At 42.8% G+C, this 18569-nt stretch overlaps 1 protein-coding gene across 3 annotated transcripts in view; it reads left to right on the top strand.

Moving 5' to 3' along the window:
* The first annotated feature begins 312 nt into the window (after positions 1 to 312).
* Positions 313 to 18569, top strand: part of WDTC1 (WD and tetratricopeptide repeats 1) — a 62526-nt gene continuing 44269 nt past the window's right edge. Inside the window, exons 1-4 of one of the 3 annotated variants that reach the window (XM_046661562.1) lie at positions 315 to 734; positions 4890 to 5024; positions 16405 to 16552; positions 18264 to 18347. In XM_046661562.1, coding sequence (XP_046517518.1) covers positions 16505 to 16552; positions 18264 to 18347 — 132 coding nt within the window. In that variant the 5' untranslated portion in view covers positions 315 to 734; positions 4890 to 5024; positions 16405 to 16504. Of the gene's footprint in view, positions 735 to 4889; positions 5025 to 16404; positions 16553 to 18263; positions 18348 to 18569 lie in introns of all 3 variants that reach the window. The other 2 variants (XM_046661563.1, XM_046661561.1) reach the window with 2 other exon arrangements.

Raw genomic sequence — 18569 nt, 5'->3', positions numbered from 1 at the left:
GGGTGAGCGTGGAGGGATGTTCCAGAAGCGACGTGAGGGAGCATTTTATGTGGATGTGGGGTGGGCGGTGCGTCTGGGTAACTAATGGCAACTGGACGGGCTGAGCCCGCTCTGCAGGAGCTCTCCGATGAAGAAAAACTACGACTCCCAGAATGCCCCAGGGCTCAGCCCGACTTTCCCGCCTGCCCACTGGCTGCCGGTCGGGCGAGCGGCAAGGCGGATTGGTCGCGCCGGTGCGGGTCTCCCCCACTAGCAGGTTAGTGGGCGCCACCGGCAGCAGACGTTGACCGGGCGCGGGGCGTGGGGGGACCCGGCTCGCCATTCTGGAAACGGCCTGGCGCCGACTCCGTAGCGTAGCCGCCGGCTGGGAAGCGCGGGCCGGGGGCGGAGACTGCGTGGCGCAGGCGCGGTGCTGGGCTTCTCCTGGGTCCCCAGACAGCTGGAGGAGATAAACAGAGGAGGAGGAGGGAGGGGAGTGCGTGTGTGAGAGCGCGCGAGGGAGTGTGAGTGTGTGTGCGCGCGGGTGTGAGGCTGTGCGCAGGGGCGGGCGGAGGCGCTGTCCGGCCTCGGCCAGGCGCCAGGCGGGGAGCATGGGAAGGGGCTAGAGCTGCCCAGGCCCCCCAGCCCCCTCCCCGGGATCCGCGCCCCCGCTCCCGGGAGAGGGGCCGGGCCCCCCGGACGGACATGGGCTCCTGAAGTTGCGCCGCCGCTGGTCCTGGGAAGAGGCCTGACAGGTACGGGTAGCCGCCGCCCCCTGCCCTCCGCGGCCGCCGAGGCGAGGACCCGCTCCCGCAGCCCCGACACACGGGCCGCCAGCGCTGGGCCGGCCCTAGTCCTGCCGGCCCGGGGGTCTGAACCTGCCCGCTTCGGGACTCCGGGATGTCCCGAGAGGGGGCAGGCCTTGCCGGGGCGGAGGGCAGAGCGGGCTGGGGTCGGGATAGGGACGGAGGGCTAGCCGGGACGGAGGGCTAGCCGGGACGTCGGGGGAGGCTCTGCCAACGGAGAGGTGGAAGTCGTCCCATCACGGGACTTTTTTGCGGAGTTTTTGTTTGACATCTGATCTGTCTCAGGAAGAAGGGGGCAGGTGGAAGTGCCGGGAGGGCAACGTAGACCTGACCTGCTCACTTGGTTTCCTCTGTGTGTGTGTGTCTGTCCGTCCGTCGGTCCGTCCGTGTCCAGGCTTCTGGCAGCTGCAGATGCCTTCAGTGGCCCATCCTGGCACTAAACTGAACTCTGCCAAGGTGTTTCCACCAGGCGACTGTGGCGCTGTACAAAGGGCCTTTACTTGGGAACGGGCTTTTCAGTGCCCATTTCAAAGGGTAAATAGGAAGTGTAGAGTAGAAGAGAGACTGCGAACCAGCAGGATCCAATTCTCGTTTCTGAAAGCTGCAGTGGGACGCCTTCTTGCCAGCCAGGTTGAATTTGCTTAGTGCCCTCTGGCTCTCCTCTGCAGGTGTACTACTAGGGTCTCTAGGAAAGAGGTACCGGGACTTATGACTAATATCTAACAGCCTAATTTGACTATTGTCCCCGAAGTCCTTTTCTTCTATGACTTTCTTTAACTTCCTGGAGTAGTGGTAGAGCAACTTTAAAGTTTTCCTCTCAAGTTATGAGTTTAGAAGCCTGGTAGGGTGGCTGTAGCTTCCTCATTCTTCCGAAGGATGGGGTAGATGATCAGGGTGAAGTGTTACCTTTTAACAAAAACTGAAACAGTTTTGAGAGGAAAACTATTCTGAGGGCACCTCCTGACTCAGACGTTATGAAATCCCCTCCTAGGGCACAAGTATGCCCAGTGGCCTGCACTAAGCTTTTCTGTACCTTACGGTCCTTGGGTGGCCAGTCTGTTAACTGAGGTGAAGGAACTATTTAAGGCTATTTCTGGTTTGAGTTCTGGCTTATTCTTCCTTATAATGTTTATATTTTTAATTGAATTGAATCTTGGCTGTTGAGTATAATAACCAGATCCTCTTTCACAAACCAAGGAGTAACTAGTAGGCTCCTTTGGGCTGCGTCTGAGACTAACAATGGATTTCTTCAGTGCAGGTTGTTGTATTTCATTGACAGGTGGGAAACAAACTTTTCTGCCATAGTTTGTGATCATACTGCTTTAATTCTGGGGTCCTGCTATCCTTCCCTCTTTAGACCTCTTTGGAGATACTTATGTTCAAGTCACATCTCAATTTGTAGCAGCAGTTCTTTGGGTCAACTCTGCAGAATAACTGAACAACAATCCGTGTTTCTACCTGGGAGTCCTTCCCTTGAGGTCACTGAAGGAAAGAGAATATGTGTAATGATTATGGCGATGGTGTTAACATTGATGATTTACCAGTTTTGAGTTTGAGAGTTGTCACAGAGCTGACAACTTTTCTACCTGGAAGGGAACTCAGTATTGACTCATGAGACATCATTTGTAGAATATTTCCACATACCTGAACTTGAGGATCTGGAAGGATAGAACTGAAGACCTTGAAGCCCTCTGCTAGACATCTGTGGATCCTGATGGTCCAACTGTTAGGAAGACCCGGAACTGTGATTTTAATTATTCCTTAATTCTTTTTCTTTTTCTCCTCTCCTTTTTGAATTAGGGAATGTGGCCTGCATGTGCAGTCCTGGGTCTCAGAGAGGGAGTCATAGACAACATGTAATATGGTAATACTCACCTTTTCTTTTGGGTCACTGGTTTAGTGATCCATCCTATTTCCTTTCTTCTTTGATCCTCACCTTTCCAGATTCTCCACTGCATCTTTGGGCTGCCATTGCAGATGGACCCACATAACTCCTAGGCTGTGCTTTCTTTTTAGCTATCTAAGAAGAAAGCTCTTCAAAAACCCAAGCCCTGGAAGTTGCCATCTGAAACCAATCCCTTGGTATTACACTTAATTCTGACTAATTTACTTTGAGAGATATTTACTAATTGGAATACATCCTAAAAAGTGACTGGCATTTATTGAAGGCCTGGTATATGTTGGGCTCTTTGCTGGATAGTGTTTTTACTTTATCTAATTTAACCCTCATGACTGCCCTGTGAGGTGAAAATCATTTTCCCTATTATACAGATGAAGATACAGGTTCAGAGAGGTTAAATAACTTGCTTAAGGTCTCACAGCTAGTAAGGGAGAGGATCAGAATTCAAACCCAGGTCTGACTCCTCTGGGACTGTGATACATGAGGATGAGCTGAAAGGACCAAAGCTAAAAGCCTAGGAGAACACCATACCTGCCTTCAAATACTTGAAGAACTGTCATGTGGAAAGAGAACTGGACTTTCTCTGTGTCATTTTGGAAGGAGTACTAGGATCAAAGGACAGAAATTCTGAGAGGTAGACATTGGCTTGATAGCAGAGAATTTGGCTTTCTAAAAACAAAATGGGCTGCCTTGTGAGGGAGTGAGTTACCTGTCGTTGGAGGTATTCAAGAAGAGGCTTTGCCAATGCCACTTCTTATCAAGAATATGGTAGAGGAGTTCATCCTTCTGCAGGTAATTGGACTAAGTGGTCTTTTAGTATTTTAAATTCTTTTATTATGTGGAAATGATATCAAACTTCTGTCATTTTGATCTGTAAAAAACTAACATGTATTAAATACTTACTTTGTGCAAGGCACTTGCTAGACAGATTTCCTACAATATCTCATTTAATCCTCAGAAATTCCCTATGAGGTAGGTATTGTCATTATCCCCACTTTACAAATGAGGAAACTGAGGCTCTGGAAAGTAAAAAAATATATATATGCTGGAGGTTACATAGCTAACATTTGAACCTGTGTCTGCACCTTCTTAGCTGTGTCACGTGGGGTAAATCACATGTCCTCTTGGAGCTACAGTTTCCTCATCTGTGAAATAAGACTTATGACAGCACCTAACTTACAATGAGTTTTTGAGGACTAAATGATGTAATGTATGCTTTTCACTAGACCTCACTGATTGCCCTCAAGAGCCTGTGTTTGGGGGGTAAGGAGGTTCCACTTTGGCACTTTTAAGGTGAATTCGGGCCTCACTGAAACTGTGAGAGTTCTGGGGCTTGTTCTTTGTGCTGTTAATAATAGCTGCCTACTGCTTGAAGGGCTTTGTGGTGTTAGTGACTAATACCTTAAAAACTTGAGGCCTGAATAAGAGGCGGATTTAGCCAACAGGTTGGAGTACAGGAGACTGTGTCAAAGGCCTTGTGGAAAGGAAATTCTCACCCTACTGTAGCATCAGATTCAGGGATCACTATTTGCATTTTTATATTTAATGTCTTAGGATGAACAAGGTCACAACTGCTAGAGCTGTGACAGACGTGCATGCCAAGAATAATAACCCTTAATCCCTCCTGTAGCCATCTGGGGAGGTTATTAACCCCATTTTCTTGGGGAGGGGGACGGACCAGAATCAGACCTTGCCCAGGTAGCTATCAGGGGCTCTCTGAGGCAGTGTTAGGATCAGGACCTTGATAAAATTCTGTCCTTGTTCATAACTCCCAGATTCTACTTTCAGAAAGCATAAAACTGTGCTTATCCCCGAACTTTTTAGGGAGACTTTCTTGGAATGGGAATCAGGCGTTTCTGGTCAGGCAGCTTCATCAGTTGAGGCCCGAGTGTTTGGATGCCGATGACTTACCTGCTTCCCTCCTGAGTCAGACATCTGGATATAACACAGCTGAAATTAAATTAGAAAGGAGGCATTTCCAATTGATTGGTTTAGCTTTCCTTGACCTTTCTGCTAGGAGTAAAGTTAGAGGGTGAAATGTCAAAGGCTTCCCTGTGAGAGATAATTAAATCATGGTGGGATCCGGAAGGATGCAAGTTAAAGCCAGAATCCAAGACTGTGGATGCTCTTAAATACAGTGAGAGAGGACAGCATTATCAAAATATGCTCCCTTTTCTCTTTCTGTTCCCTTCTACTACCTTAAGGTAATTGTGGCCCTAGGAGAAGGCAGATAAATTAGCTATGATCACTGAAAAGCAAAGTTCTGAAAACTTCAAGGAACATTTTTCACAAAGCTCAAATGGCGATACAGAACCCACTCAGGCAGAGAAGACATCAAGGTGAGTTTTCATCCAGAGCCTTCTAGAAAGTGAAGCATTTCCTAGGATGGACTTCCACAGAGAAGTCCCAAATGGGGGCTCATTTGAGCCAGGAACCCCAAAGATGACAAAGAACTTTTCCAAAAATACTTTGCTGTTGGGCCTGTCCTATCAACCACACGTTTCCCAGATGCTGTCCTTGTGCCAACTTAGTCCATGACCCTGAAATGCACTCTTTAATTTTGTGTTTGAGACCAGCAGAGTCAAAGTGATTTTGATTCCTTAGTTTAATCCTGAGGAATGGTGAGAGACAAAGTTTCTTTTAGGCGAGACAGCATGGACATGGTCTGATTAAAGATAGTAATAGTAACTATCTTTTAGTGGCCAACAGCCTGGGCCCTGGAGTTAAACTATCTAGTTTGACTCTCCATTTAATAAATGTAGCTTGGGGCAAATTAACTTCTCTGTGCCTCAGATCCTTTATCTGTAAAATGGGAATAATAATAGTACCTATCTCATGAAGTTGTTGTGAGGAGTCTGTCAGATAACACTTGTAAAATGCTTAGACTATTCAGTAAGTATTATTTACCAGGCTCAGTGTCAGGCTTTTTACATGTGTGGCTCTTCCTTTCCTCATTACTCTGCAAAGGTAGGCATCATCCCTGTTTTACAGATTAGGAAACTGGTGTTTAGAAGTGCTGTCTCACAGAAAGTAGGTGGCAGAACTGGGATTTGAAGCTTAAGTCTGTGGGACTCCATGGCCCCACTCTTTTTGTTTTATTATGCTAGTTCCAGTGAGCTTTATGCATTGGAACTGCACTTTTTTCTCTTCTATAGGATTGCTCCAGTAGGAAAACCACCACAAATAGAGTGAAAGGAAACTTGCGTACATCTTTTGCATAATTCAGAATGTTGAAAGGGGGTCAGTTGTCACTCGGGCTGGGGGCACTCCCTGCAGTGGGAGGCAGCATGTCCAGAGGAAAGAGAATACAGATGGCTTGGGTTCCATCTCCAGTCTACTGCTACCCAGCAGTGTGTCCTTAGAATCATAGGCTAGTGGCATTGGAAGGGGTTTTGTAGGTCATCTCAGAGTCTGCCGCTCGTTTTACAGGTGGAGAAATAGGCTGAGAGAGTGAAATGCCTCACTCAGGGTCATACAGCCAGTAGGAGGCAGAGCCTGGTCTGGAGCACAAGACCCTAGATCCTAGTCCAGTGCTTTTCCTCAGTACCACATAGCATCGTGCTTCAGTTCTCCCATGTTAAGTGGGGATAATAGTAGCTTTCCAGCTTCCTCACAGGATTGTTGTGAAGTTCAAATTAAAAGCATGAATGAAAGCACTCTGATAGTTATAAAACACTATCTAAATGCAAGGTAGTCACGCTGTTGTTACTTCAGCAAGAGTTTATTGGCACCTGCTAGCCCACATCACTCCTTGGAGACCTAGGAGGACCAATAGCTGACCCTTAGGATGCTTTTAGTCTTTTAAGGAAGAAACGTCACATAAATAGTTACAGTTCAAGGCAGGAGACAGATGAAGGAAAGGGTGAGAACTAAATTTTCTTTGCATAAGTTGTGATTTTGAGGTAGAGAAAAGAAGAAAGGGTTTGGAGGCTTTTCTTTCTTTTTTATAATTGCAATATAGTTCACATACCATAAAATCTACCCTTTTGATGTGTACAGTTCTGCACTTTTTAATATATTCACCAAGTTGTGCGACCATCACCACTATGTAATTCCAGAGCATTTTCCTCACCCTCGAAAAGAAACTCATATCCTCCAGCTATCACTGCCCACCCGCAATCACTCCCATCTTCCCCCTCAATCCTAGGCAACCACTAATCTACTTTCTATTTCTATAGCTTTTCCTATTCTTGGCATTTCAGATAAATGGATTCTTACAATGTGTGGCTTTTTTGTCTGGCTTCTTTCACTTAGCATAATGTTTTTGTTTCATCCATGTTGTAGCATGATTCAGTACTTTATTACTTTTTATGGCTGAATAATATTCTATTACATGGATATATCACATTTTATTTATCCATTGATGGACATTGGGTTGTTTCTGCTTCAGGGCTGTTATAACCAGTGCTGCTATGAGTGAACATTCATATACAAATTTTCATGTGGACATATATTTTCATTTCTCTTGGGTAGGTACCTAGGAGTGGAATTTCTGAGTCATGTGGCAGCTCTGTGTCTCACTTTTTAGGGGGAAGCTTTTCTTAAACAATTTTTTCTTATTACAAGTGATACTGTCACTCACACTTAGTAAGTATTACAGTGTGCCAGTTATCCTATGTAACCATCACAGCAGCCTATGAGGTAGGTACTGTTATTATCTCATGTAACAGATGAAAGTTTTTATTGAAGTGTTTCTTGAGCTCTTACCACATGGCAGGTATTGTGCTAAGTACTATGCAATGCATTAGCTCATTTAATGTTCCAAATAACTCTGTGAGATAGCTGTTATTACATATACCTACATTGCAGGTTCAGAAAACCCTAGGAGCGGGACTGGCCCCATGGCCAAGTGGTTAACTTCACATGCTCTGCTTTGGTGGCCCAGGGTTTCGTGGTTCCAATCCTGGGGGTGGACCTGGCAGTGTTCATCAAACCATCTTGAGGCAGTGTCCCACATAGCACAACTAGAAGGACCTACAACTAGAATATACAACTATGTACTGGGGGGCTTTGGGGAGAAGGGAAAAAAAAACGAAGATTGGCAACAGATGTTAGCTCAGGGCCAATCTTAAAAAAAACCCAAAAACCCAGGAGGGGCCGGCCTGGTGGCACAGCATTTAAGTTCTCATGTTCTGCTTGGCGGCCTGGGGTTCTCAGGTTCGGATCCCGGGTGCAGACCTACGTGCCGTTTGTCAAACCTTGTTGTGGCAGGCATCCCACATAAAATAGAGGAAGATGGGCACAGCTCTTAGCTCAGGACCAGTCTCTTCCTCAGCAGAAAGAGAATTGGCAGCAGATGTTACCCAAGGCTAATCTTCCAAAGGGGGAAAAAAAACCCAGGAGCTTAGAGAAGGTAAATAATTTTGCCCAGTATCACACAACATAGCATGTGGTAGAGCCAGATTCAAACTCAAGTTCCTTTCAGTCCAAAGCTGGTTCCTAACTGCTATTTCTACATTATTATAAAAATAATAAATTTTAGCAGTAGAATACTTGGAAAATACAGAGGAACAGAAAGAAAAGAATATTGCCTGTTTTCTTACCAGAGAGATAACCACTGGCTAGCATTTTTGGTGCATATCCTTCTTGTCATAGCATTATAGGTATGTTGACTTTTTGGTTTGTCTTTTTACCCCCCAAGGCTGGAATGTCTATTTATGTGTTGAACCTGGTTTTCTAACTATGTGATTAATGGTTTTCCATTTCATTAATCAATCTTCCATGTTTTGAATGACTCTATGATAGGAAAGAAGGATTTTTGGACTTTATTAGAGAGAATTCCAAATATATACAAAATAAATAGAACAGTATATTGAACCCCCATGCACTCATCATCCTATTTCAACAACTGTCAACATTCTGCCATTCTTATTTCATCTATACCTCCCCTGCTTTCCACCTCCCATTCTATTTTTTAGTTGAAATTTACAAACATTAAAATCCACTAATCTTGACTGTACAATTTTTACAAATGGATATACCCATGTAACCAGTATTTCCAATACCATGTAACCCATCTTCCCATCAGTATATCGAACCTTTCTCTCCCTCAAGGAAGTTCTCAGATCTCCTATCCTTGTCAGTCTCCATGCCCCCAGGCAACACTTCTGATTTTTTTTTTAACTGTAATTTTGTTTGTTCTAGAACTTATTATAAATGTAGTCATACAGTATATATGTTTTTATGTCTCGCTTCTCTTGCTCAGAATCTATGAGATTCATCCATTGTTGCCAGTATCAGTAGTTTCTTTGTTTTTTTATGTATGTATAATAATTTGTTGGGATATAATTCATATGCTATACAATTCACCCACTTAAAGTGTATAATTCAGTGATTTTTAGTATACTCATAGATGTGTGTAACAATCACCAGTCAATTTTAGAACATATTCGTCATCTCAAAAAAAATCCTGAACCACAATGAAATACCACTTTGCACCTGTTAGAATGGCTATAATGGGGGGAGGGGGGGAAGCACTTGTTGGTGAGGATGTAGAGATATAGAACCCTTGTTCGTTGCTGGTGAGAAGGTAAAATGGTACACCTGCCGTGGAAAACTGTTTGACGATTCCTTAAAAAGTTAAAAATACTATATGACCCAGCAATTCCACTCCTAGATATATACCCAAAACAATTTAAAACAGGTACTCAAACAGGTACTTTTACACAAATGTTCGTAGAAGCACTGTTCACAACAGCCAACGAATGAATGGATAAACACAATGTGGCATATCAGTGCAGTGGAATAATAGCCATAAAAAGGAATGAAATAGTGATACATACTACAACATGGATGAACCTCAAAATGTATACTAAGTGAAAGAAGCCAGACAGAAAAGACCATGTGTTGAAAGGTTCCATTTATATGAAATATTTTGAATGGGTAAATTGATAGATACAGAAAGTAAGTTGGGGATGGCCCGGTGCTGAGGGGAGGAGGGACTAAGGACTAACTATTTAATGGATATAGAATTTTCTTTTGGGGTGATAGAAATGCTTTGGAACTAGCTGGAGGTGATAGTTGCACAACATTGTGAATGTACTAAATACCACTGAGTTTTACACTTTCAAATGATTAATTTTATGTTACCTGAATTTCACTTACATTTTTTTTAAAAAAAGGAAACATATCCTTTAGCTGTCATCCTTCTATCCCCCAAACCCTCCAACCTCAAGAAACCACAAATCTACTTTCTTTGCTATAGATTTGCTTATTCTGGGTATTTCCTAGAGATGGAATTATATGATATGTGGTCTTCTTTCACTTAGCATAGCGTTTTCAAAGTTCATCTGTGTTGTAGCATGTAGCAGTACTTCATTCCTTTTTATGGCCAAATAACATTTCATTGTATGTATATACCACATTTTGTTTATCCATTCATCAGTTGTTGGACATTTGGGCTGTTTCCACTTTTTAGCTATTATGAATAATACTTTTAGCTACTGTAATAATGCCCCCCCATCCTACAGTGGAATCCCCAATGTCAGCATTGTCTCTGTGGTAGGAAAGGAAGTAAGGGAGAAATATTGTAACCATGCAGCTGAGCATAGATAATAGGAGTTAATCAGGTCTTAGTAGAATTCAGATTTGGCCAACATCTGTTGAGCATGTACTACAATCCAGGTACTATCATGTACTTTCGTATATATTTCATCATTCATTCCTCACAACAACCCATTGAAGTAGGTTAGCATCCCAGTTTTACGAATGAGGAAACTGAAACTCAGAAAGGTTAAGTAACTTCCCTAAGGAGGTGCCAGTTGGCCCAGTGAGGGGGCTGGAATTCAGGCCCAGGTGCCTAAGTATATTAAGTTTGCTTCTTTTCCTGCTACATTATCCAGAGCCCAAGAAAGGACTGTGGCACACCTGAAATGGGTGGTTTTTCATGTTTGTTTGGATATTACCATTCAATCCTTGGTTCCATATGCGTAATCTTCACTGGGTGTACTTTGTTCTAAGGCTTGTTGACCTCAGACTATTATATTACTGGTACCCTTTGCATTATGAAGTAGATTAATTCCTCCAAATCAAGCTGTTAATTGAATTTTGTTTTCTTATTAGTTTCCTTTATAATAGTAGACATATGCCCATGGAAGAAAGTTTCCCAGTAGCCTAGGTTAAAAGTTTGTGGAAGGGATGGGGTTAAGTGGTGATATGTTAGGCATTTTAGGACTCCAGGCATAGAATACCTTTTGGGAGGTGTAACATCTGCATAGCAGCTCATATTTTCTTTATAACATTATGTCATATGTTTTTCTCTGTGCCTTAGGTATTTTTATATTTTTCATATTCCCAACACCCAGAAACTGGCTTCCTCCTTCCTCCTTTTCGTTGAGTATCAACTGGAGCTGGCCTGCAATATTCTAAAGTACAGTACATGCCATTCTTAAACCTCTGTACTCTAGCTAGAGAAAGTTTTTATTGAGCTTTCGTGTTCTGAAAACAAATTAACCCTCAATGTTGTTAAATCTTTAAGTGTGAAAATAAGGGTCTATTCAGTTAGTGCTATCTTTAGAATGAAGAATATACATTAAAAGTTGCTTGTGGTGTGTTAAAGTTCTCATTTTCCTTAGTGGTTTCCAAGTTGTCCTTTTTATTCTACTGTCATGTTTAGTTTGTTTTCTGCAGTGTCATTTTTGTACTTTGTTTTAAGTTGGATGAATAAATGAGTATAAACAAGATTTAATTTATTATTCCATGCTGTTCTTTCTCAGTTTACTGTCCTAGCTATCTATTTTGGTCATTTGGTTAAATTAGCCTTTTTTAGTCCCTCTATGGAGTTCTGATTACAGTAGCTTTGGTGCCATTGGCATTCAGTTAATGACGACTATATTGTGTGCTCTTGAAGAGAAGGATCTGTATTTGTCTTGTTCTTTGCCATATTTTCGAAGTCCGCCACAGTGCCTGGGGCAATAGGCATTGAAAATTTTATCTTATGGATTCTTGAAGTCACTTATTTCAGTTTTTTTCCCTCTCAGCAGAACCGAATATTATGTAATTTGCATACTGCACCCGAGATAGAAATCCCCTTGATAGAGTCTTTTCTAGTGTTTAATCGTATATATAACTTCCTTTGCCAGTTCCAAATCTTTCATTCATATCATTCCACGTCTATGAGTTCTTTACTCTGTAGAATTGACTATTTCAGAGCCCTCCTTGAAATAATGCTTTTAAAATCTGGCCATGATTAAACCTTCTCATATTAAAATAACTGTTCATTTATTTATCTGATTATTTATATTTGAGAGATTTTTGGACTGAAATATGAAACTAGTTGTGCTCCTTGGTAGATCTGAGAGTGTTTCCCCCCGATATGAACCCTTTAAATAATCTCTTCGTAGAAGTGTTTCCAGTTACGCTTGTCTGCTTGTAAAAGTTTGTGGAAAGGCATTGAATCCCTGTTTCCTTGAGAGGGGAGAAGGTAGCCGTGCTCCAAAAAGAGCTGTCTGCCAGGATGCCATCATTTCTTCTCAGGATGGGAACAGAAATGTTCACCAAAATGCTAACTGAACAATAGTTATATTAAATTTGACATTTTGGGGGCTGGCCCCATGGCCGAATGGTTAAGTTCGCATGCTCCACTGCAGGTGGCCCAGTGTTTCGTCGGTTCAAATCCTGGGCGCGGACATGGCACTACTCATCAAACCACCCTGAGGCAGCATCCCACATGCCACAACTAGAAGGACCCACAATGAAGAATATACAACTATGCACCAGGGAGCTTTGGGGAGAAAAAAGGAAAAAAGTAAAATCTTTAAAAAAATTAATAAATTTGACATTTTGGTATTTTAAATCTCTGCCTACCAGTCTGATATTGTTTTAAATCCCAGTTTCCTTCTTGCCATTTACCTGAATTGTGTTGGTTTTTTGCTTGTCTGGTTTCTCTGCTTTATCCTCCTCTTGTTCCTTTTAGTATTTTCAAGCCGCACACCAATCTTAGCTAAAGCGCCTTGCCTTTGATTCTGTGCTGTCTTGGTATAGATACTATGTCTTCCATCTCGGTATTCCCCCATGTCTAGCACAGTGCTTGGTACTTGGTAAATACTCAGTGAATGTTTTAAGAAAATTAATGAATGAGTAGTGACAATTTAGTTGGCTCTTTTGGTGGATTCTCATGGTGATCATTACTCTAAGAATTACATACCATGATGGTTAAAAGTGCATACAGCTCTGGGTTTGAATGCCTGCTCCAGCTCCAGTCTATTAGCTGTGTGACATAGTGAAAATTGTTTCATGTCCACGACTCTATTTCCTTATCTACAAAACGATGATAGTAACAGCATCTACCATACAAGCTTTTTGAACCAGTCTTCCTCTACAGCCTTAGCACTGGTTGTTCTCTTTCCTCAGAAGGGTCCTCCCATGGTTTTTTGCGACTTCTTGTTATTCATGTTGCTCCTTGAATGTCATCTTCTCAGAGAGCCCCTTTGTATCAGGCAAGATTTGTACTTGTGAGCAACAGAAACCAACCTCAGCTGATTATTGAAAGGATAGTAGGGAAACTCACAAAATATCAGAGAAGGCCACAAAGCCAGGCTTGAAGAATGGGCTCGAACAAGGGAAACTGGGAAGCAGCCAGGACCCACAGCCAAAATCATTCACAGAACCAGTCCATGAGGTCATTGCTGCCACTTATACAGCTTACACCACTACCACCAGCTGACTGGACCTTAATGGCCACTATAGCCACTCCTTGCTGCTATCGTGGACTCTCGTGGTCCTCTTATTCTTTGATACCAGATCCCAATTAAGGTCTGGGGCTGATGTGTCTGGTTGCCATAGCCAGGGCCGTATACACGCACTCTAGCTGCAAGCAAGCCTCAGAAAGAGAATCTTAGTCTCCACTGTTCTCACTTCATAGTGGAAAGGCGCTATGCCTCCCACCAGACTCATTAGATGGGAAATTCCCAAAATACAGGAAGGGATTCAGATGCTAAGCAGCCAGAAAACTCCACAGATGTGCACTACATCTTCTTTGACCTCCAGTCTAAAAGTAGCCCATCAGTCACTCTTGTATCAACCTGTTTTATTTTCATCGTAGCACTTCTCATTACTGGATATATTCTTATTTCATTTGTATTATCATTCATTATCTGTCCCCTCTAGAATGCTAGAATGTAAGTACCATGAGAGTAAGGAATTTGCCTGTTTTGTTCACTGCTGAATCCCCTGGGCCTGGAATAGTACCTGGCATATAGTGGAAGCTTCTTGTGCTCATTTGTTGAATGAATGACCATAAAGCACTAAGCACAATTCCTGGTACATAGTAAGTGCATAATATTTGGCAACTTACTATTTCTTAGCAGATAAAAGTATTTTTATTCTTTTCAAAATAGAATTAAACAAAAAACTTTTTACTTAACATTATTTCATTTGACTTTCCCAGAAGTCTTCTAAGGAAAAGGATGTTGGGGTAGAGAGTGAGGCTGTTTCTGGTGAAGCATGCGTGGCCCCTTCAGTGCTTGTTCCAGCGCCTCCTGTGCCTGGGAGTCACAGGAGTGAGTACTGACTTGGAGAGATGGAGGCTTGACCAAGGCCACGTGCTGGTGTTAATACCAGATATGCTCACTGACTTTGGTGTTCTTTCCACTCTGAGCCTTACCCCATATTCTTGGTGATTGTGAGGGAAGTTACTGTTGTTGTTTTGGCTCTGACCGTTATATCACAAACCAGAACCATAAACACAATTGTAGGCCATTGTTTACTTTATGTCAGTTTGTTCAAATTTACATTTTTAATTTGATGGCCAAAGGCCCTTGGAAAAGCCATCATGAAACTGTAGTTGTTCTCAGTTGACATCCCTTGATGTTCTTGGTGCTCCCAGGTTTTGTGATCCTAGGTAGTGTTAGTGACTTCCATATCTCCTTGGTGATGCTCACTAAGATGCAGTGCTGATAGCTTCCACATTTTAAGGGAAGGTTCTTGCCCTTTTAAGAACCTATGATCCCAAAACAGATCATGGAGGCATAAGCCCCAAAGAACTTTGACTGAATACGAACATCAGGCAGCAAGTTCTTTATTGTCCTACTGTGTGCCTGGCACTAAAGAAAAAAAATCCGCAATAACATGGTGTTTATATAGAGAGTTTCCTTTTGTAGGTTAAATGCCAAAGGAAAGGAAGGAGTCTGCCCACAGATCAGGTGGAGAAAGGTGTGATTTCAGGAAGCTGGGCATCTGCAGGAGGCCAGCTGATGGAAAGCCAGAGGCAGGAGATCCAGCAGTGGCCTCGGGAGGTCTTGCTGGCTTGGGAGGGTTGACAGAGAGGCCTGGTGGGCCTTGAGAGCCATCATCACCGTACAAAGGGCCATCATGGGGAAGAAAGACTAGACCTTCTATGTGGCTCTAGAGGTGGAACCGGGACCAAAAGGTGGAAATAAACAGGTGACAGAACTTTATTTTAAAAGCTGATGGTTTATTTTTTCCTCCTGATTACAAAATTAATGTGCTTTTATAGAAAAAATTTGAAAACTTCATAAAGTAAAAGGAAAAATGTCAGTCATACTATTATCCAAAGACAGCTATTATTATTTTTTATTTTTTTATTTTTATTTTTGTGTGTGTGAGGAAGATTGGCCCTGACCTAACATCTATTGCCAGTCTTCCACTTTTTGCTTGAGGAAGATTGTCACTGAGCTAACATCTGTGCCAACCTTCCTCTATTTTATGTGGGATGCCACCACAGCGTGGCTTGATGAGCGGTGCCAGGTCCACGCTGGGGATCCGAACCTGTGAACCCCAGGCCGCTGAAGCAGAGTGCACGAACTTAACCACTACACCACTGGGCCGGCCCCTATATTTCCTTTCTTAAACATAGCTGTGATAATTTTGTTTATTGAAAAAGCATCATGTTATTATATAAACGTTTGTTGGGATGTAAGCATTTTTTCTTCGTAAGTAGCATTTCTAATGCTGTGTAATATCATATGGCTATACCTTATTTGGCTGTTCCTCTATCATTGGAAACTTGGGTGTTTTTAATTTTTTTGCTGTTACGAAATCTGTGATGGGTATGCTTGGGTATGCAACTTTTCTGTTTCTTATATTTTGTGTTTTCTTATGGTAAATAATCAGAAATGAGGTTACTAGGTCTTTCTCACTGTCAGTTGTATAATAGAGGAATGAGTTGCTTCAAGAGGTCATGAGACAGAAAGCCTACCTATCAGGATTGTGAAGGGGGATTTCTCTATTGGATTGTATCTTGGACATGGTCACCATTATATTTCCTGTCTGCTCTTTGATTCTGTGAATCTGTTAGATGGTTGGGTGTTCTGTCTGTGATACTGATTTGGTTTTGGCGAAAGCTAAGCTGAGGGTCAGGGATTTGAAGCATAAATAAAGGTTTCAGACTGGTTGCCACAGATGCATACTGAGCAAGTGAAACTGGACATCTTTCGTGCTGTGTGCCTTGTTCTTACCTTCAAGATATACTTCCATCTTCCTTCATACTCATATCCAACTCCCCATTTTCTGGTGAGGCACACATGACTCCTTCAGTGTGTGTTCCAATACTTCCTGTGGCTGTGAGTCATTGTCTCCCCGCCCTCCTACCCGCTACACCCTCCAGAGGTTCTTCACCACTGTGGAGTAGGCCTATCGTGTCATAAACCATAGGCTATAGCCAGTTTACTGGGTGGGCTGGTGGGCAGTTTGAGGGGTGGAATCAGGTCTCTGAAGCCACCTTATTCCATCCTGCAAGGTTTGATGATGTTTTTTCCCCAGGTAATTAAATGTGTGTCTTGTGGACCTGGGCTTGGCTGGAATGCTCAAGGGTCCTGAAGATCCTTCTATAGCTTCCTTCTGTTGAATCCATTAAGAGAAGATGGCAAAAGTCAACATAACTAGAGACCTCATCCATAGGCAGATCAAGGTAAGCAGCCCAAACCTTTGAACCAGAACATGAGCTCCTTTTTCTTCCACAGATTCATTTTACAGCTGATGAAACGGAGGTTTACAGTCTGTGACTTGCTTAAAGTCACATAGCTAATGAGTGGCTAATTAGACCCAGGACTAGAATCAAGGTCTCTTGACTCCCATCTTCTTTTACCTGAGAACATGGAATTCATGGAGACTCCTCTGTCCAAATGCTTGTACGTGGGCTGCTGAGATTAATGGAGGCTGATGAGGGGAGGCTGATCAGTGTGTTGTGCATGTGTGTGCACATCCGTGTGTGTGGAAGGGGATGCAGCAGGAGTAAACATAGCTTCTTCATGTTGTTCTGGGAGATAAGTTGTATGTATAACAGAATCTGGGAGAGTCTTAGTCCCAGGTCAGCTTAGACTTTCTTCTCTTCTCTTCTTTGAGGGTCTCCTGTACCAAAGCCTGCACCTGTCCTCTGCAGTCTGTACACAGAAGACACTCCAATACTGTGAGATGAATGGATGACTGGGCAGTCAAGTTCATTTAGCGAGGTAGCCCAGGCATTGTCAGGGAAACCCTCAGTAAAGGAGGACGGGGATTTAATGGAAGAGATTCAACCAAGACATGTTGTTCTTCTGTAGTACCCCAAGCTGGGGTCAGGAGCTGAACCTCACCATTGCCCTAATTAACTACATATAAAACTTTATTTTACCTCCCTGTGTCTCAGTTTTCTGTTGTGATATTCTGTTGTGACATTAAGTGATAATGTCTGAGTGCCTGCAGACTGATCTTGAGAATGAAATCCAAAAGAACATAAGAAAGTTCTTTGAAAAGGTTAAGTGCTAAAAAAATTTTTAGTTAAAAATCTTTTTTTTTTTTGAGGAAGATTAACCCTGAGCTAACATCAGCTACCAATCCTCTTTTTGCTGAGGAAGACTGGCCCTGAGCTAACATGTGTGTCCATCTTCCTCTACTTTATATGTGGGACGCCTGCCACAGCATAGCTTGCCAAGCAATGCCTTGTCTGCACCTGGGATCTGAACCAGTGTACCCTGGGCCACCGAAGCGGAATGAGCGAACTTAACCACTGTGCCACCGGGCCGGCCCCTAATTAAAAATCTTTTAAAAATTAAGTGGCCTGCAGTGTAAGCTGTGGTCATCATCCAGAAGGATTGAGTCCAGCCCTGTACATGAGCCATGTACTTGGTGCACGTTAGTCTGTGTTTTGTGTATTTTTCCCTGCATCCTTGAATCCTTTTGGAGCTTTGTCCATTTATAGGTTTTTTTGTGATTTCATTAGACTGAGTGGCCCTCAAGGGCAAGGACCATTTCCTAGAGGCACAGGATCGTAGAGTTGGGGGGTCCATGCAAGTTATTTTTTTTCTTTGTATATTCCCTACACTATGTATCCTAAAGACAGTGCCCACCCTCTCCAGCCTAAATATGGAAAAATTCCCTATTTATTGTTTCCAATTTTTTCTTTCCTTTTTTTCATTTTTGACTTTTTTTTGTAACCCAACAAGCACAACTTAGTGCTTAATTATATATTTTCTTCTGTCATTCTCTAATCCCTGCCCAAGTACAGTGCAAGCTACCGCCAGCCAATTTCTTATCTTTTCTAGTTCCTGTGGTGCCCAGCACAGAGCTGGACACATAAGAGGCACATAGTAAATCATGTTGAATTGAGTCAATGAAACTATGAGTTTGTTTCTGTCTCCCAGGAGCGGGGTGCCCTGAGCTTTGAGCGGCGCTACCATGTCACTGACCCCTTTATCAGACGACTGGGCCTGGAAGCAGAGCTGCAGGTAAGAGATCCAGTTTGCACCCTAGATGCAGATGGCCAGCTCTCCATCCTCTGCCTGCAGACAATCCTCTTGGCATCATTCAAGCATAAACAAGTTTTTCTCTGCAGGTCATACCTGAAGGTTACCTCTCCTTTCCAGCAGTTTTATTAGGCAGGCAAATCTGAATCAAGATTAGTGATTGACATGGTCACACAGAAATTATGTTTTGGTTGTATTATTTGC

This window comes from Equus quagga, chromosome 5 (assembly GCF_021613505.1).
Source record: "Equus quagga isolate Etosha38 chromosome 5, UCLA_HA_Equagga_1.0, whole genome shotgun sequence".
Taxonomy (NCBI): domain Eukaryota; kingdom Metazoa; phylum Chordata; class Mammalia; order Perissodactyla; family Equidae; genus Equus; species Equus quagga.
The sequence above is the reverse complement of the archived record's forward strand: the minus strand, read 5'-3'. Positions and strand labels throughout refer to the sequence as shown.